The following is a 21231-nucleotide window of genomic DNA, read 5'->3' on the forward strand; positions in this document are numbered from 1 at the left end:
AAATTCTGGTGTTGACTGTTGACAGGATATTAAATGAAAACTATAGCATGTCATTATTTTTTATTATTTTTTTTTATTTTATTTTTAAGGGACAGTGTACACCAATTTTCATATAACTGCATATAATAGACACTTCTGTAAAGATGAATATGCACAGATACTTATATAAAAATCCAGGATAAAACATTTGAAAAACTTACTTAGAAGCTCACAGTTTAGCATTGTAGATGAGGTTAGGCTGGGACACCCACTGAAAGGGGCAAAGAAAGCAGAAAGATGAGACAACCTCCCCTTCCCTGCATATGAAAAGACAGATTACACAAACAATAGCAGCAGGAATCAGTAGACCTGGGTCTACATCTGATACTTTGGGGCTTGGTTAGGAGTCTACAAATTAGCACGTACATTGTACACAATGTTACATCTATACATTGTTACAAAAACACTCCCAGATGGGTTACATACATTGATCATCTACAAAATATGTATGCAAAGAAAAATCTAGTGTACAATGTCCATTTAAGTTCACCTCACTATAAGGAAATCTGGATTAGATTTTTGGATTTTTCCAAACACAAAGTCTTAAAAAAATACTGCTAATAATGTCAGTGCTTACCTATAGGCGAATAAAAAGCTATGTTACCCAGTCTACAGCATTCTCTCTGGTGCTAATATACAGTATCTCACTATCATCCCTTAATCCTCAAGCATTTTTTCCACAAAGAAACAGATGGGCAGTACATGAAATCATGTAACGTGCCACCTTCTTTTTCTTCATTCTTTTTTTTTTTTCCTACATTTAGGGCCCGATGATAAAAAAAAATTGTTGCCATGGAGAGAAATCACACAGAATCTTGAGAGATTTTTTTAGACCTTAAAAAGATAGTCTAATCAAAATTAAACTTTTGTGATTCAGACAGAGCATGCAATTTTAAGGAACTTTCTAATTTACTTCTATTATACATTTTTCTGTTGGTATCTTTCTCTTGGTATTCTCTTGGTATCTTTTTTTTTTTGTGTAAGCTTAGGAGCCAGCACATTTTTGGTTCAGCACCTGGGTAGAGCTTGCTGATTTGTGTCTAAATGTAGCCACCAATCAGCAAGTGCTACCCAGGTGCTGAATCAAAAATTGGCCCGGCTCCTAAGCTTACATTCTTGCCTTTTCAAATAAAGATAGCAAGAGAACAAGGAAAATTGATACAAGGAGTAGATTAGAAAGTTGCTTAAAATTGCAAGCTCTACCTGAATCATGAAAGTTTAATTTTGACTAGAACTATCCCTTTAAATTGCAATATTATAAGAGTCTCTCCTTCCCACACATAACCTTGTATAGTGAGATAAAAATCACTCAAGGTAAAATTTGTGTTTCTAATATTCTTTGAGGTACTTTGTCATACTGACGAGACTTCTTAGATCCTCTCGCCTGAGAGGAGAGCTTTAAATCAGCAGGCCCTTAGAGAGTTTAGATCATGTATAAAGTTTCAAAATGAGTTGTCACCCCTCACTAAAAATCAATATTGTATATTAAAAAAAAAAATCTAATATTGGGCTAGATTATGAGAGAGCAAATTAGCACTTGTGCGTTAACTTTGCTAAAAGTAAGATGTTTGCACGAGTTGGGTAGCGTGAGTATTACAAGTTGAAAGTGAAACAATTTCTCACTAGAACTAAACCAATGTGCACAAAAAGCCAAACTTCAAATATCGCAAATGTGTGCGAAAAGTTTTGAGAGGGGAAACTAACACCCTTACTGGGGTGCAAACCTTACTCAAGTGCGCTAAGCCAACATGAGATATGAATATTTGACATTCCAATGTTCTTCACATAGCAGGATATGTTATAGATATATATATATATAGATATATATATATATATATATATATATATATATATATATATATATATATATATATATATATATATATATATATATACACTCACCGGCCACTTTATAAGGTACACCTTGCTAGTACCGGGTGTACCGGGTTGGACCCCCTTTTGCCTTCAGAACTGCCTTAATTCTTCGTGGCATAGATTCAACAAGGTGTTGGAAACAATCCTCAGACATTTTGGTCCATATTGACATGATAGCATCGCGCAGTTGCTGCAGATATCTTGGCTGCACATCCATGATGCGAATCTCCCGTTCCACCACATCCCAAAGGTGCTCTTTTGGACAGGTGTACCTAATAAAGCAATTGAACAGGTGTACCTAATAAAGTGACCAGTGAGTGTGTGTATGTGTATATATATATATATATATATATATATATATATATATATATAAAATGTGTTTTTTTGGTAAAAAAAATTAATATATATATATATATATATATATATATATATATATATATATACATACACATACATATATAGATAATTAGATTAGAAATATCTATTTAAAACTACTTAGAACATATTCCCCTATCTGAAGAACATTGGAAAGTAAAATATTTACAGTACATACAGTTAAACACTTTATTATATATGAATATTTGTAGCCCCTTTTTTTCTTAAAACACCTGAGATCTCATATCTTTGAACCATTATAAATGTTTTATGCAACTTTTTAAAATAATTGTTATTAGACATTGTTGTTATGAGTGTAACTGCACTGTACAATGTTTTTTAATGTAATACGCTCGCTACTATCAACGCAATATACCCCTTTTCACTTGCGCACAAAAGTTAGAGCGCCACTCATAATCTAGCCCATTATTGGTTAGAATATTTTATTGCTACTACAGTTTCAGCATAAAGTAAAGGATGTTGCAAACAAACAGAAGAAAAGCTATTCTCTAATTTTTCAGTTACTAATTGTTACAAGAAAAAATAATTTGATTGCACAATAAAAATTACACTTATTTCCATTTTGGTTATTTTTTTTTAAAATGTACGATCAGAGGCCCGATCCAATATACGGCGCAGGTTTCAGTGTAAGCGCAGAAACCAGCGCCGCCGTAATTTCACCTCGCACATCGGGGTATTACATATACGGCGCCAGCATTTCCTAAGTGGCGTAAGTCGGATAAACTGGCGACATTCAGAAATGTGCGCAAATACACATTTCTGTCGTCACCAGTAACTTACGGCATTTTAGAAACTGCCGGCGCCTAAGAAAAGTAAAGAAAATAACAAATCTCCCGTAAAAGTCTAACAACCTCCCAAACGCAATAAGCCTATTTAAACTAATAACCCTTATATCCGCCATCAAACCCACACCGCAAGTAATAACTAAATTATTAATGCCTAAATCCGCCAACCCCAACATCGCAAACTACCTATTAAAACTATTAACCCTTAATCTGCCATTAACCCACAACGCAATAAACCTATTAAAGTATTAACCCCTAAACCGCCATAGCACACAACGCAATACACCTATCCAAGTATTAACCCCTAAACCACCATAGCCCACAACGCAATAAACCTATCCAAGTATTAACCTCTAAGCCACCATAGCCCACAACGCAATAAACCTAACCCCTCCTCCTAACACCCCCTAAATTAACCAAAATTACCTAATTTACAAAATACTAAAGTTACTCTTAAATTACAAAAAACTAACACTACTTTAAAAATAAAGTATAAATTAAAGGGGCAGTCTAATCAAAATTCTGGAGTAGACTGTCCCTTTAAGCTAGAATTACAGAAAATAAAAAAATCTAAGATTACAAAAATAATAGAAAATTACAAAAATGTTAAAAAATTATACCTAACCCCTATGAAAATAAATATTTTGTAAATTAGAGCTACTGAAATTCTATTGGCTGATTTGAATAGCCAATAGAATTTCAGTAGCTCTTATCCTATTGGCTGATTTGAACAGCCAATAGGATTTCAGTAGCTCTCATCCGATTGGCTGATTTGAATATGAAGACTCAAATCAGCCAATAGGAATTCAAGGGACGCCATTTTTAATCGCGTACCTTGAATTCATATTCAGTGTACGGCGGAAAACGTATGAAGAGGATCCTCCATGCTCCATGGTTCCGCGGTCGCCGGTCTACAGTTCCAGAGTCGCCCGGTCTTCAGCTCCACGGTCATCAACTCCGCCCTCCGCGCCAGCTGGTTCCTGGAAGAAGAAAGAAGAGGTCGCCGCTTGGAAGAAGACTTCACCGCCTGGAACAGGACCTTCTCCGCCGCCCGGTCTTCAGGACAGGTGAGGACCACTTGGGGGTTAGACTTAGGGTTTTAAAGGAGGGTTTATTTTATTTAGATAGGGTGGGCAGCAATAGAGCTGAATTCCCTTTTAAGGGCAATGCCTAACAAATGCCCTATTCAGGGCAATGGGTAGTTTAGGGGTTTTAGTGTTAGTTTTTTTTGGGGGGGTTTGGTGGGTGGGGGGTTTTACTGTTAGGGGGGTGCTTTGTGTAATTTTTGCAAAAAGAGCTGATTATCTTGGGGCAATGCCCTGCAAAAGTCCTTTTAAGGGATACTGGTAGTTTATTAGATTAGGGGGTGTTTTTATTTTGGGGGGGTGTTTTATTTTCACAGGGATTAGGTAAAAATTTTGTAATTTTCTTTATTATTTTCTGTAATCTTAGATTTTTTTTATTTTCTGTAATTCTAGCTTAAAGGGACAGTCTACTCCAGAATTTTGATTAGACTGCCCCTTTAATTTATACTTATTTTATTTTTATTTTTAAAGTAGTGTTAGTTTTTTCTAATTTAAGAGTAACTTTACTATTTTGTAAATTATTTAATTTTAGTTCATTTAGGGGGTGTTAGGTTTGGGGGGGTTAGGGGTTAGGTTTATTGCGTTGTGGGCTATGGCGGTTTAGGGGTTAATACTTTAATAGTTTTATTGCGTTGTGGGCTTTGGCGGTTTAGGGGTTAATACTTTATTTGGTTTATTGCATTGTGGTTAATGGCGGATTAAGGGTTAATAGTTTTAATAGGTAGTTTGCGATGTTGGGGTTGGCGGATTTAGGTGTTAATTTGGGTTTGATGGCGGATATAAGGGGTTAATACACTTTATTAGTTATTGCGGTGGGGGATTGCGGTTGACAGGTAGATAGACATTGCGCATGCGTTAGGTGTTAATTTATTTTTGCAGGCATTTTCGGGAGTTACGGTGCTCCCATACTTAGCGCAAGGCTTCCTACGGCTGCCTTTTATGGTGAGGTAAAAATTGAGTTAGATCTCTCCATTTTCGCTGCGTAAATCCTTGAGCTGGATATTGGATACCGATATACGACGTGGTCCCATGTTATCTTAAGGGAGTAAAAATTGTGGGCGAAGGTGAAATATAAGCGCATAACTTGCATGTTACGCCGTATATGTGATACCAAAACAGCGCAAAAAACGGCGTCACCGGCTTTTGCGGGCGAAGCTGCATATTGGATTGAGCCTCTGATGTTTAAACACATGACATGGAGTGAGAAATTATTCAAGATTTCTGTGTGCCAGTATATGACTTCTGTGAAATATAATGATACATCCTGTAAGGGGCACGTCAGTAGCGAACCTATTTAACAAAGGGCCCTGATGAAAAACATTTTTTGGGCCACTCATAGATAATTCAGTAGTAAGCAAAAGTAATAATATACATGCTGCACTATGTAATGATTTTAAGGATAGACAGATTGATGGACCTGCAATCTGCACTAAAAAAAGGCTCCCTTGCATTAGAATTATACACATTATGCACATGCCTATGTATAGACTGGCTGCTATGGAAACCCCACCCCAGTATTTGGGTCCTGGTACCATTGCACCCTGCCCCTGTGGTATGTTCATTTCTCTCTCACTCTCTCTCTCTCCCTTTCTTGTGCATATGGCAGGAGTCTAATCCTTGGAGTGTGTAATAAAAAGACCTTCAACTCAGCTCCTTTGCATATTCTTGATATTTTAACATTGATGTGAAAAGTCAGTATCCTAACCCATTTAACATCACATTTAGAGTAATCAAATAGGCAAGGCACAAACATGTGCTTCTCTCACAGCCAAAAATGAATCAACACAACCAGAAGACCACTAAATTGAAAGAGGAAACTCTTCTTTTAAATGAGGGGTCATATGACCTACTAGATATTAAGTGTTGATGTATAAATGGTGGGTATTTAGTAATTTTCTTTTAATGTTTGTTAATTTGTATCCTCTGATCTGCTTGCAGCTTATTACCCTTGGTTTGAGAAGATACTTCGAATGGTTAATCCCCAAAAGGCTGGAGAATCTCTGAGGATGAGGGAGTGCATGGAAATGACTCCAGGGAGTCTACAGGAGAATGGTACGAGCCATTCATTTATAAAAGGACATATAGAGCTGACAACTTTTTTAGACAATGTAAAATATGAATCATATATGCTTATATGTGCCTTAACTATACCATTTTGCTTTTATGTATGGAGACACAGGTTCTGAGAGTGTGAGTGTGATGCACATATGCATTTTAGCCATATTATACCTTTTTTCATTGAGGATTAACACAAGATATAACAATGAGTATGAGAACCAGTTAATTGTAACAAAAGCTATCTCCCCATAGATTGGTCCATGTTGAAGTGATTACTGTTTATGAGTTTACTTTAGAAATAATCTATAAATTAATCCCAATATATTGCCTTTGGAAGCTTAACAGTTAGGCTCAGGTTGTCCTCATCAGTTAAATTGTGAAGCCATAGGCACCACAGCATAAATGTTGCTAATGTGTAGAAAGCAAACCCTTGAGACAGAGGTAGAATGTATTTAGACCTATAAATTCAGGACAAGGATTTTAGCCTAAATATTTAACGTATATCCTAGTGTAAAACATGGAATGGATAAGCTGTGCTTGTTAACCAAGGCAACACTTACTGTACTAAAGAGAACAAAGTTCTTCCTCACACAGATGTTAATTATTGTGAAAACAGGTGAGTCTGAGGTAGCAGCCTGAAACTTTAAAGGGAGCTGCCGCACAAGGGGATAAAAAGTAGTAACCCCCAAGCATTGCAAGTAGCAGCAAGATGTTTAGCCTATGGATGGATACCACTAACCTGATAAAGTATAGCAGCAGAGCAGACCTCATCTAGGGACTGGAATTGCCTTGGATACACTGCGGGAACAGTTTACTTTCAACTTTTAATAGATCGCTACCCAACACGCGCAAAAACTTACTTGTAGCATAGTTAGCTGATTGAGAGCGTTAAATAGTGCTCCACTTGTAATCGGGCCCATAACCTACAGTGTTCTCCAGAGAAAATTTTGCCAGCTGGGGGCAGTGTAATATTTTCTAATATTATATAATCTTCAGCATTCCATAGCACAAATTAATTGCATAATTTAACATAAATGTATTTAAAGGGACACTTAACACCTGCTGAAAATGTTCAAAGCTTTTTCTGAGGAATCAAAATAAACTAATACACTTTTCTCAATGCTGTATGTTCATCTTACTACAAACTCTTCATGAAAACTCTTCATATTTTCTATGCATATAGACAGCTTGTGCTTTCCTATGTAGGGTGCCATCTTGTAACATGTGTGCCCCCAAGTCATGTGATGCGCCTGGCAGCTTCTCTCACTGATGTTATAGAAGGCAGGCAAATTGTCAATGCTAATTCACTGACTGTAATGCAAAGCATGCATTACAGTGTATGAGGACAAAGATCTATTTTATATTTGTAATACAGTAATTGCATCTTCTTTTATCAAACATATTTTAAACATTCTATGTACTGAACAGATCCACAGTCTGTGTGTTTCACTGTTCACTGCTATAACTAAGTTCAGTTTTAATTGCCCGATGTTCAGAGGCAGAGGGGAGGAGGGAGGGGGAGGGGAGAGGAGGGAGGGGGAGAGTCTAGAAGCCGTTTTTGTAACTCACTGTTATTCAGTTCTCTACAATATCTAAGGAGAAATTTCTCTCTTTGTGTTCCAGGAATTTACTTTTGTTTTCACCATCATATTATTTTAATTATCAAACAGCACCACACTTTTTATGCTATAAAAGCATGGTGCTGTTTGATAATTAAAATAATATGATTATGAAAACATAAGTAAATTCCTGAAACACACAGAGAGAAAATTCTCCTCAGATATTGCAGAGAACTGAATAACAGGGAGTTAAAAAAACGGCTTCCCTTCTCTCCTCTGCACCCATATAAGCTGATCACTTCTCCCAAGTTTCAAGGATATGAACACAGTCTCCCACCCTTATTGTACACTGCAATAACCCTTCCACTCTTCTACACCATAGGTATGCTTTCACCCTTATGAGCAATATTTCAGACACTTTTCCACCAATACAAAAAAACTCATGTACTCACCTACCAGATGTTCTCCAAATCAGCCACCAGGTGCTCCTCCAGCTTTACACACTCACACACAAGCACTGTTCCCACCCGTGTGCATTCCTAGGTATTCTACTGCTTCTATATATACACCAATCAGGTGCTACCCAGATGTTCTCCTGCCCTTAAGTACACACCTGTGGAATACAAACACTCTACCCTAATAAACACCCTGTCATGAGATGCAGGACACATGTAGGACACAGCAAAGATGGTACAACGCTATTTTATTGTACAGCATGGAAATATACATCTGGTAGCATTGATCTCACTAACTTACTGCGACACAGACAAACGGACCTAAGCCTCGCCCCCAATCTGGTGACGTCACTTCCTACTCTCATCACATCTTCCCCCTTTACAAAGGACAACGCATACATTTTTTTTTTCATTTGAATATAACAAATAACAAGGTATACAACAACAGTTTTGTATAGTATATAACACATAACAAGTTACAGAAAATATAAACAACATGAATTACATCCTGACTTGAACATCGGGGTAGACTACCCTAGTCCACAGTAACCATGGGATTATTCTGCCCATACTGTTTTGTATAGTATATAACACATAACAAGTTACAGAAAATATAAATAACATGAATTACATCCTGACTTGAACATCGGGGTAGACTACCCTAGTCCACAGTAACCATGGGATTATTCTGCCCATACTTCCAGTCACTGTTCTAACTAAAGTTAATCCCAATATCGGGCCGGAAGTTTCACCACTCTTCCGCTTGATGTAACTCTACATGAACTGTCCTCTGATACAGAAGAAGGTGATTGAGAGTCTGCTGGAGGCAACAACATATCCCCACTGTGATCTTGCTGAGGGGAAGGCACCCCTCTTAAAACAGGGAATCCCATCGACGGTAGTACTGAGGCATCCAGTTCCAAACTCTCAGGTACAGGCTGAAGATGTTTTCAATTTCGACGTGTGACTGTTCCTCCATCAGTAAGGACTACATAAGACCTTGGTTCTGGAGAGCGTCCAATTACCGTAGCAGGCATCTTCCATTTCTTCTCATCATCCAGTTTAATTCTGACACTTTACCCCGCATTCAGATCCTGCAAAGGCCTCACAGAATGTCTCCTGTCGTAGAAGAATCGATAGCCCTCCTAAGGACTTTGTCCCGAGGAATAGAGCTAGTTGGCTGAAAGATGCCTACAGAGGGTAAGGTGGTGTGAATCTGGCGTTCTAGCATCAGCTGTGCTGGGCTAAACCCCGTGGCTTGAATGGGAGTCGCCCTATAGGACAAGAGGGCCAGGTACGGCTCAGATTGCTTCAAAATGAATTTTGTTGTTTGAACTGCCCTTTCAGCCATTCCATTGGCCTGCAGGTAATGTGGACTTGACGTGGAATGTATAAACTCATATTCCCTGCTGAAAGAACTGGACTCTGTGGAAGCGAAATGCATCCCGTTATCACTCACCAACTCCATTGGTATGCCCCACCGGGCGAACAAGCTCTTGAAATGAGCGATAACGGCTTGACTTGTGATTTCATTCAAAGGTGCAATTTCCAAATACCTGGAATAGTAGTCGATCACAACTAGGAACTTTTTCCTGTGCATTTTGCACAAATCAGCAGCTATTTTCTGCCACAGGCCTGAAGGCAGTGGAGTAGAAATCAAGGGCTAGGCCGGCGTTCTCGGCAAAAGGAACATTTAGACACATAGCTTGCAATGTCGGAACTGATCCCAGGCCACCATACAGCCGTAGCTGCCCTTTCTCTGCACTTTGTAATGCCTAAGTGACCATCGGGAATCCTGTTTAACATCTCCTGCCGCATACTGACAGGAATAACAATGCGGTCCTGGAACAGCACCAACCCATCCAGCTCCGTGAGCTGCGACCTTTCTGACTGGTAAGAATTTAAAGACATCCAGGCTGCCCGACTCTCGGGCCAACCTTCTTTTATGTACTTTATAACTTCTTGAAGAACTGAATCTACATACACTTTCACATCCGATTCCGTTGAAGACTCTTCAGCAGCAGCCAGCAGGAGCCTGGATAGTGTATCTGCCACAACCAGTTGTTTCCCCGGCACATGCACTGCCTGAACGTTGAATCTGAGCAGCCTCATTAGAAGTCTCTAGGCATCTTAGGGGTGTTTTGTCAATATCATAGGAGTTTATTAGAGGGACTAGCGGTTTATGATCAGTCTCCAGACTAAATTTCTCTAAACCCACTAGGTAATGCTGAAAGCGCTCACAGGCCCAAACTGCAGCCAGGCACGCTTTCTCAATTTGGGCGTATTTTGACTCAGCAGCCGTCAGTGTACGGGAACAGTAGGCGATGGGCTGTAGTTTGTTTTCATTCAGCTGCAGGAGAGCAGCCCCTAACCCATAACTGCTCGCATCAGCACTAACCACAGTCTTTTTGGAAGGGTCGTAGAACCCCAACACTGGGGCAGGGACTTGACCTGCATAAAAGATTCTTCCTGTGAAGGTCCCCAGACCCAGGCAACATCTTTCTTTAGCAACTCTGTGATAGGGTGTAGTATTGTGGATAAATCTGGAAGAAACCTGCCCATATAATTTACAAGGCCCAATATTTGTCTCAGCTCATGTACATCAGAAGGATTTTTCATCTGTTCAATAGCACAAATTTTCTCGGGGTCTGGCTTGATACCATCCCTATTGATGATATGCCCAAAGTAACATAACTCAGCTTTCCTAAAATGGCATTTCTCTTTATTTAGCTTCAGCCCGGACTCTGTGATAGTCTGCAGCACACAGCTCAATCGCTGATCATGTTCCTCCAATGTAGACCCGTACACTAAGATGTCGTCCATGACGACTGCCGTGCCCACGTGGTCTCTTAGGAGAGAACTCATTTCTCTTTGGAAGATTTCAGGAGCAGAGGATATCCCGAAGGGGAGTCTACAAAAACAAAACCGACCTACTGGTGTAATGAAGGTAGTCAGTTTGCGGCACTTTGGATCTAGAGGTATTTGCCAGAAGTCGCTAGAAGCATCCAATGTAGAGAAGAACTTTGCCCCCCCCCCCGCCAATTTCGGAGCTATGTCTTCAAGTGTCGGCAGCACATATCTCTCTCTCTTCATCGCCTCATTCAGCCTTTTCAAGTCTACGCAGATACGTACCTTCCCGTTTTTCTTCGCAACAGGCACAATGGGGGCACACCAGTCAGTTGCTTCAACAACCTCTTCAATAATCCCCATATTCTTCATACGTAGAAGCTCCTTCTCTACTTGAGGCATGAGTGGGAGCGGAATTCTACGGGGAGTGGTAATGCTGTATGGGACTGCGTCACCTTTAAGTGATATACGGACTGGGTTGCAATTCAGTAGGCCCAATTCACCAAACATTTCTTCTGAGATCTCATTCACTCTAGCTACTAGGCCCAAACCACAGGCTGCTTTTTTGCTCAATAAGTTGTTAACACACTGACCTCTAATCACATGCGCCCACATGGTGAATTTCCTTTGCTTGTACTCGCAGCTGGCAAGAAATTTCCCCGCACAATCAATGCGGCCACCAGGACTATGGACTTTTGTTGTAACTTTCGCCAGCTGTGGCTGTCGAGGCAGTTTTATGAATGCTGCAAGAGACATTACAGTGATGTCTGCTCCTGTGTCAATCTTAAAGGCAACTTTGACTCCCATTACAGTAAGAGTAACCGTCCAATCATCTTCTGAACCCGGCCGTTCAACAACAGACCCCGCAAAGGACACTTCTTGACCCTCCTGGTCGCTATCCACCTGCATCTCCTTAATATATTCAGTCTTATACACCACTTCAAAATGGCCCATCCTGTTACATTTTCTACATCTTTTGTCTTTAGCAGGGCATATGACACTCTGATCATGGGGACGGTTGCACCGTGTGCATCGGGCATGCTGCGCCCATCCACTTCTAGGCCTATCTGTTATCTTAGGTCTACCGCTCACACTGTGCCTTTCACTAGCAGCTCTCCTGAACTGCTGCACTTCATCCACAATACTCTGACCTCAGATAAGCACTTTGCTTTTTCACCAGTTCACTCTGGCGGGCCATCCTAATAGCCCCATCTAATGTTAAATCAGACTCTAACTGTAGCTTCAGTAAGACTTGAGCATCTGCAATTCCAATAACTATTCTGTCTCTGATTTGCTCTTCTTTAGCAACAACAAACTCACAGAATTCAGCTAGTTTCATACAGGCTGCGCACAAATGACTCCACAGATTCTCCCACATGCTGAGCAGAGTTGTGAAAACAAGCTCTCTCATGAATCACATTTATTTTGGGCACAAAGTGGGCACTGAGTTTATTCATAACTATTTCAAAGTCAAATTCTTCCCCTTCTTGGAAAGTAAAAGTATTGAACACTGGCTCCACATCTTTCCCCATAGACCATAGAGTATAAAAGAGAATTAACTTGTACTTCACCACTCTCCTTGTCCAGCTTGGAAGCAATCCTGAAGCACTGAAACCGCTGACGCGGCCAAGCTGCAGGCTGAGAGAAATCAAAAGGCTCAGGTGGGGTAAACTTTGACATTGTCATCGATCAGGAAACAGAAGCGCAGGCAAGAACTTCTGACACCATGTCATGAGATGCAGGACACAGCAAAGATGGTACAACTCTATTTTATTGTAGAGCATGGAAATATACATCTGGTAGCATTGATCTCACTAACTTACTGCAACACAGACAAACGGACCTAAGCCCCGCCATCAATCTGGTGACGTCACTTCCTACTCTCATCACACACCCCAGGTGCTCTTCTACTTTTACACAAACCCACTATGCACTAAACCAATCTGGCAAACAAATACAAGGCACTTTCCCACTCATGCACCTCTGTGTACCCTTATATTTATATATATATATATATATATATATATATATATATATATATATATATATATATATATATATATATATATATATATATATAAATGCCTAACCTTACCCAAACACATAAGGGGGCCTTCTTTCTTGTACACCACAGGCTCTCTCCTACTATTACTCAAACCTACCAGGTGCTTTCCCTTCCTTTTACACACGTCCACTCTCCAAACTGTACCTCCCCAAGGTGTTTTATTACTCTTATACCCTCCCTCCATATACTCTACCACTCTTATGCACACATTGGACAATCACCCATAATTATGCACACACCCACAGGCAATGTCCTAACTTCACACAAATACAGACTTCTTTCCAATCTTTAAAACCCCTATGCACTATCCTGCTCTTATGCACATCCATTATGTAGTCTTCACTCCCCTGGAACTGTCCTTTCCTTACATAAATTTTCCAAGCATTATCATATATATATATATATATATATATATATATATATATATATATATATATATATATATATATATATATATATATATATATCTTGACTCATCTTAGTAGCACTCACAAAATAGGACTTAAACCTTTTATACGGGGGGCAGACCCAAAACCAGGAGAGGGTCCTATTTTTAGGCAGAAAATATTATCAAAAAAGAATTATCCCCTAACTAGTGTCCCAGCCTTCAAGACCACAATTAACTCAGCAAAATCTTGTTTCTTTCATTTAATTGGCAAGAGTCCATGAGCTAGTGACGTATGGGATATACATTCCTACCAGGAGGGGCAAAGTTTCCCAAACCTCAAAATGCCTATAAATACACCCCCCACCACACCCACAATTCAGTTTTACAAACTTTGCCTCGTATGGAGGTGGTTATCTCTTCTGCTATAAGAGTTTCTGAATTATCTGCTCTTTCTTGTGAATCTCCTTTTTCTGATTTTTCATCAGGATAAGGCAGTTTTGCGGACTTCATTTACATTTTTACCTAAGGTTGTGAATTCCAACAACATTAGTAGAGAAATTGTTGTCCCTTCGTTGTGTCCTAATCCTAAGAATTCTTTGGAAAGATCTTTGCATTCTTTGGATGTGGTAAGAGCTTTGAAATATTATGTTGAAGCTACTAAAGATTTCAGAAAGACTTCTAGTCTATTTGTTATCTTTTCTGGTTCTAGGAAAGGTCAGAAAGCTTCTGCCATTTCTTTGGCTTCTTGGTTAAAGCTTTTGATTCATCATGCTTATTTGGAGTCGGGTAAATCTCCGCCTCAGAGGATTACGGCTCATTCTACTAGGTCAGTTTCTACTTCCTGGGCTTTTAAGAATGAAGCTTCTGTTCATCAGATTTGCAAAGCAGCAACTTGGTCTTCTTTGCATACTTTTACTAAATTCTACCATTGTGATGTTTTCTCTTCTTCAGAAGCAGTTTTTGGTAGAAAAGTTCTTCAGGCAGCTCTTTCAGTTTGATTCTTCTGCTTATAATTTCATTTTTTTCATTATAAGATTAAAACTTTTTGATTTGGGTTGTGGATTCTTTTTTCAGCGGAATTGGCTGTCTTTATTTTTATCCCTCCCTCTCTAGTGACTCTTGCATGGAGTTCCACATCTTGGGTATTTGCTATCCCATACGTCACTAGCTCATGGACTCTTGCCAATTACATGAAAGAAAACATAATTTATGGAAGAACTTACCTGATAAATTAATTTATTTCATATTGGCAAGAGTCCATGAGGCCCACCCTTTTTGTGGTGGTTATGATTTTTTGTATGAAGCACAATTATTCCAATTCCTTGTTGATGCTTTCGCTCCTTTCTTCTTACCCCACTTCTTGGCTATTCGTTAAACCGAATTGTGGGTGTGGTGGGGGGTGTATTTATAGGCATTTCGAGGTTTGGGAAACTTTGCCCCTCCTGGTAGGAATGTATATCCCATACGTCACTAGCTCATGGACTCTTGCCAATATGAAAGAAATTAATTTATCAGGTAAGTTCTTACATAAATTATGTTTTTTTGCTTTTTTTTCTGCTATCTTCCTAAGGATATTTTTAAGGATCTGAAAAATGGATTACAATATTTAATGAGGTAAAAGTTCTATTATGGATGTGTTTATGAATCAACATAAGAAACAGAGAGACTTCTATATGTTGAGAGCTCTCTCTAGTAATTCTAATCTAGCCTAATCTTCCAAAGGACTATGTGAGATTCGGCCTACTTTCTTTGTGAGTAATCTTTCACATTGTGACCATATCTACTTTCTGTTTCCATAACTTCCTGTTTATCTCTGCTTTCTTTCCAAGGACTTTCACAGGTTTTGACCCTGGTTTTGGATGAGCTTGGGCTGTTTTACCACAGAGATGTGAATGGAATTGGTGTACTTTACAGCTTGCTCCAGGCCCCCTGGCTACAGTCCCTTCTCAAGGTTAATTAACTATCATAAACGTATTATTAAGAGATCAGACTTGTTAAAGAGATATGAAACCCAAACAATTTCCTTTCATGATTCAGATAGAGCATGCAATTCTAAACTACTTTCTAATTTACTTTAATTATCATGTTTATTCCGTTCTCTTGGTATCTTATGCTGAAAAGCAATGACATAAGCTTAGGAGCTGGCCAATTTCTGGGAAACTAAATGGCTGCAGTTTTGCAAGAATGTTACCCATTTGCAAGAACAGTAGATGTCAACACTGTTTCCTGCTATGTAGTGCTCCAGATGCCTACTTCAGTATCTCTTCAACGCAGAATATCATGGAAATGAAGCAAATTTGATAATAGAAGTAAATTAGAAACTATTTTAAAATGGTATATTTGGGTTTCATATAGCTTAAATTTATGTTCTAGTTAAAGCTTTTTTTTTTACATTAATATATTTGTGCTTTAGTTTTATACTGCTTAAATAACATAAACAATGTTGTGTTTCATGAAAGGGACATTATCCATTTAGCCACTGGGGTATGCATATTAAATTGCTTACAAACTGCTAATTTACACTTATTTTACCATTTGAAATTGCTGTGTTTGCATATTTTGAACATCTTTACTGAAAAATAGGAATACTGCAGTATTTGCTATAGATAAGCTATGTAAATTTGATACTGCAGAAGTAATCAACTTTCTATTAAGTTTGGCGAGCTAGATACTAACATTTTCAGTTTCAGTGCTCTCTCAAAGTTTTGACCTTTTTATACAGAATGATAATATTGTGTGTATGGAGAGAGATAAGATTGGGAGAGCTGCTCTTCTAGCAAACTCATTCCATTTGAATAGGTATGTTATTACGGAGCCCCAGAGGTGTCACACAAGATTTTTTTTATAAATCGTGAGCACATTTTGCTAAATCTCGTGAGCACATTTTGCTAAATCGTGCGCACATTTTGCTAAATCGTGGGCACATTTTGCTAAACGATATAGCAAAATGTGCTCACGATTTAGCAAAATGTGCTCATGATTTATAAAAAAATCTTGTGTGACACCTCTGGGGCTCTGTATGTTATAGAAAACAATTGGTTGTGATTTTAATGAGCTAAAACAACTGTTTCATATTTAAAAATAAACCTTAAAGAACAGTGTCCCATACAGTTGGTCAAAAAGTCACTGGAAATACATTAAGGAAACACCATTTTAAATTACTTATTTTACATACAACATTACAACATACCAATACCATTGTTTTTTTCCAAATATGTTCATAAGCGAGAAACAGTTTTAAGTCTCTGGAGCATAAGTGCTTGATTTATGTTTTACTTTAAAGGGACATAAAGGGCCAGATTACAAGTGGAGTGGTATTTAACGCTCCTGCTCACTCGCTAACAACGCTAGCTAAAACTGTTTTCGTGTGAGCTCTAATCCTATACGCGCAAAAAGCTGAAGTTAGCATATTGTGCGCACGTTAATGTATTCCCCCATAAAAGTCAATGGAGCAAAAAAGTGGGAGGAAAAAGTATGCTAACCCAACATGAAAATATGAATATGAAGAATATATTCTATTTATTCATAAATACATATTTTTATATATATGATGTTATTTTGGTACAATACATATCTATACCTATATTTATTTTTATGTAATTGGCAAGAGTCCATGAGCTAGTGACGTATGGGATATACAATCCTACCAGGAGGGGTAAAGTTTCCCAAACCTCAAAATGCCTATAAATACATCCCTCACCACACCCACAATTCAGTTTTACAAACTTTGCCTCCTATGGAGGTGGTGAAGTAAGTTTGTGCTTAGATTCTACGTTGATATGCGCATTTTGAAGCCTGATTCCTCTCAGAGTACAGTGAATGTCAGCGGTTTGTGAAGGGAGTATCACCTATTGAATGCAATGGTTTTCCTCAGGGGAGATCTATTTCATAGGTTCTCTGTTATCGGTTGTAGAGATTCATCTCCTACCTCCCTTATTCAGATCGACGATATACTCTCATATTCCATTACCTATACTGATAACCGTTTCAGTACTGGTTTGGCTATCTGCTATATGTGGATGGGTATCTTTTGGTAAGTATGTTTCCATTATTTGGCACTTTATGCATTAATATAAAGTTCTAAATATATGTATTGTACTTATATTTGCCATGAGTCAGGTTTATGTATATTTCCTTTTTGCAGACTGTCAGTTTCATATTTGGGAAAAGCATATTTAGGAAAATATTTATTCTTACCTGGGGTATAGTCTTTTTTCTACTGACTGTTTTCTCTTTAAAATTTTGAGGGCAAAATTAGGCTTGCGAGGGCGCAAAATGCCGAAGTTTATTGTGTCATTCTTGAGACGAATTTTTTTTTTGGCGCAAAGTTAGGTCAGATGACGCAAATTTGTCATTTCCGTCGTCTTAATTGATGCCGAGTTCCTTGCTCAAGGTTTCGTCGTCAATGATGCAAGTGTCTCATTTCTGAATGATGTTAGCACCAAAACATTTTCAGTTACGTTGTGCGTCATACTTGCCGCCAAATAATTTCATTATTTAAAACCCCATTACTATGTGCCTCTTGCCTTTTTCTATGTTAGAGGGCTATGCTGTTTGCATTTTTTCCCATTCCTGAAACTGCCATATAAGGAAATTGATCATTTTGCTTTATATGTTGGTTTTTCTCTTACATTTGCAAGATGTCTTAATCTGATCCTGTCTCAGAAATAACTGCTAGAACCCTGCTGCCTGATAACAGTCCTACCAAAGCTAAGTGCATTTGTTGTAAATTTATGGAGATTATATCTCCAGCTGTGGTATGTAATAGTTGTCATGATAAGCTTTTACATGCAGAGAATGTGTCCATCAGTAATAGTACTATGCCTGTTGTTCCTTCAACATCTAATGTACAAGATATACCTGTGAATATAAAAGATTTTATTGCTGATGTGATTCAGAAGGCTTTGTCTGCCATCCCACCTTCTAATAAACGTCATCCCACCTTCTAATAAACGTAAAAGGTCTTTTAAAACTTTTCATAAAGTTGATAACATTTCTAATGACCGACAACATACTGAATTATCCTCATCTAACGAGGATCTATCTGATGCAGAAGATCCTTCCTCAGATATTGACACTGACAAATCTACTTCTTTATTTAAAATGGAGTATATTCGTTCCTTGTTAAAAGAAGTGTTTATTACATTGGATATTGAAGAAACTAGTCCTCTTGATATTGAAACTAGTAAACATTTAAATTCTGTTTATAAACCTCCTGTGGTTACTCCAGAGGTTTTTCCAGTTCCTGATGCTATTTCTGATATGATTTTTAAGGAATTTAATAGGCCTGGTACTTCTTTTATTCTTTCTTCAAGGTTTAAAAAATCATATCCTTTGCCAACAGTTAGATTGGAGTTTTGGGAAAAGATCCCCAAAGTTGATGGGGCTATTTCTGCTCTTGCTAAATGTACTACTATTCCTATGGAAGATAGTACTTCTTTTAAAGACCCTTTAGATAGGAAACTTGAATCTTATCTAAGGAAAGCTTATTTATATTCAGGTCATCTCCTGAGGCCTGCCATTTCTATGGCTGATGTTGCAGCTGCATCAACTTTTTGGTTGGAAAGTTTAGCGCAACAGGAAATGGATCCTGATTTGTCTAGCATTGTTTGCTTGCTTCAACATGCTAATCAAAATTGATGTTAAATATATGTCTTTAGCTATTTTAGCTAGAAGAGCTTTGTGGCTTAAATATTGGAATGCTGTCATGGTATCTAAGTCTAGATTACTATCTCTTTCCAAGGTAATAAGTTATTTGGTTCTCAGTTGGATTCGATTATTTCAACTGTCACTGGGGGAGAAGGGAGATAAAAGACCTAAGGGTAAATTTAAAGCTTCTAACCGCTTTCGTTCCTTTTGACCAAATAAGGAACAGAAACCTAATCCTTCCCCCAAAGAATCTGGTTCCAATTAGAAACCTTCTTCAAGTTGGAGTAAATCCAAACTGTTTAAGAAACCAAAGCCAGCCCCCAAGTCTGCATGAAGGTGCGGCCCTCATTCCAGCTCAGCTTGTAGGGGGCAGATTAAGATTCTTCCAAAACATTTGGGCAGATTCTGTCCAAAATCATTGGATTCAGAGTATTGTCTCTCAAGGGTACCGAATAGGATTCAGAGTAAGACCTCCTGTGAGAAGGTTTTTTTCTCTCACGCATCCCAGTAAATCCAGTAAAGGCTCAAGCTTTTCTGAAGTGTGTTTCAGACCTAGAGCTTTCAGGGGTAATCATACCAGTTCCGTTTCAGGAACAGGGTCTAGGGTTTTATTCAAATCTATTCATTGTCCCAAAGAAAGAAAATTCTTTCAGGCCAGTTCTGGATCTGAAAATTTTGAATCGTTATATAAGAGTGCCAACTTTCAAAATGGTGACTATAAGGACTATTCTGGCTTTTGTTCAGCAAGGGCATTATATGTCCACAATAGACTTACAGGATGCTTATCTTCATATTCGGATTCATCCAGACCATTATCAGTTTCTGAGAATCTCTTTTCTAGACAAACATTACCAATTTGTCACTCTTCAGTTTGGCCTAGCGACAGCTCCAAGAATCTTTTTGAAGGTTCTTGGTGCCCTACTCTCTGTAATCAGAGAACGGGGTTTTGTGGTATTTCCTTATTTGGACAATATGTTGGTACTAGCTCAGTCTTTACATTCTGCAGAATCTCACACAAATCAACTAGTGTTGTTTCTTCAAAGACATGGTTGCAGGATCAATTTACCAAAAAAAGTAATTTGATTCCTCAGACAAGGGTCACATTTTTAGGTTTCCAATTAGATTCAGTGTCCATGACTCTGTCTCTAACAGACAAGAGACAATTAAAATTAGTTTCAGCTTGTCAGAACCTTCAGTGTCAGTCATTCCCTTCAGTGGCTATGTGCATGGAAGTTTTAGGTTTCATGACTGCAGCATTGGAAGCGATCCCCTTTGCTCATTTTCATATGAGACCTCTCCAGCTTTGTATGCTGAACCAATGGTGCAGGGATTATACAAAGATATCACAATTAATATCCTTAAATCCCAATGTTCAACTCTCTCTGACTTGGTGGTTAGATCACCATCTTATAGTTCAAGGGGCCTCTTTTGTTTGTCCAACCTGGACTGTGATCACCACATATGCAAGTCTTTCAGGTTGGGGAGCAGTCTGGGGATCTTTGACAGCACAAGGGGTTTGGAAACCTCAAGAGGCGAGGTTACCAATCAATATTTTAGAACTCTGTGCTATCTTCAGGGCTCTTCAGGTGTGGCCTCTGTTGAAGAGAGAACTGTTCATTTGTTTTTCAGACAGACAATATCACATCTGTGGCATATGTTAATCATCAGGGTGGGACTCGCAGTCCCCAAGCCATTAAAGAAGTATCTTGGATACTTGCTTGGGCGGAATCCAGCTCCTGTCTAATTTCTGTGGTTCATATCCCAGGTATAGACAATTGGGAAGCGGATTATCTCAGCCGTCAGACTTTACATCCAGGGGAGTGGTCGCTCCATCCAGATGTGTTTTCTCAGATTGTTCAGGTGTGGGGTCTTCCAGAAATAGATCTGAAGGCTTCCCATCTAAACAAGAAACGTCCCAGGTACCTGTCCAGGGATCCTCAGGTGGAAGCAGTGGATGCATTAGCAGTTCCTTGGTGTTACCAACCTGCTTATATCTTCCCGCCTCTAGTTCTTCTTCCAAAAGTGATTTC

General features: G+C 38.7%; 1 protein-coding gene across 1 annotated transcript in view; it reads left to right on the forward strand.

The window, feature by feature from the left end:
- Positions 1-6133: 6133 nt before the first annotated feature.
- The window catches only part of MPP4 (MAGUK p55 scaffold protein 4), a 127552-nt gene continuing 112454 nt past the window's right edge, over positions 6134-21231 (forward strand). Inside the window, exons 1-2 of the mRNA XM_053698698.1 lie at positions 6134-6232; positions 15382-15503. Of these exons, the coding sequence (XP_053554673.1) occupies positions 6151-6232; positions 15382-15503 (204 nt within the window). The 5' untranslated portion in view covers positions 6134-6150. The remainder of the gene's footprint in view (positions 6233-15381; positions 15504-21231) is intronic.

This window comes from Bombina bombina, chromosome 1, assembly GCF_027579735.1.
Source record: "Bombina bombina isolate aBomBom1 chromosome 1, aBomBom1.pri, whole genome shotgun sequence".
In the NCBI taxonomy this organism is placed as follows: Eukaryota; Metazoa; Chordata; class Amphibia; order Anura; family Bombinatoridae; genus Bombina; species Bombina bombina.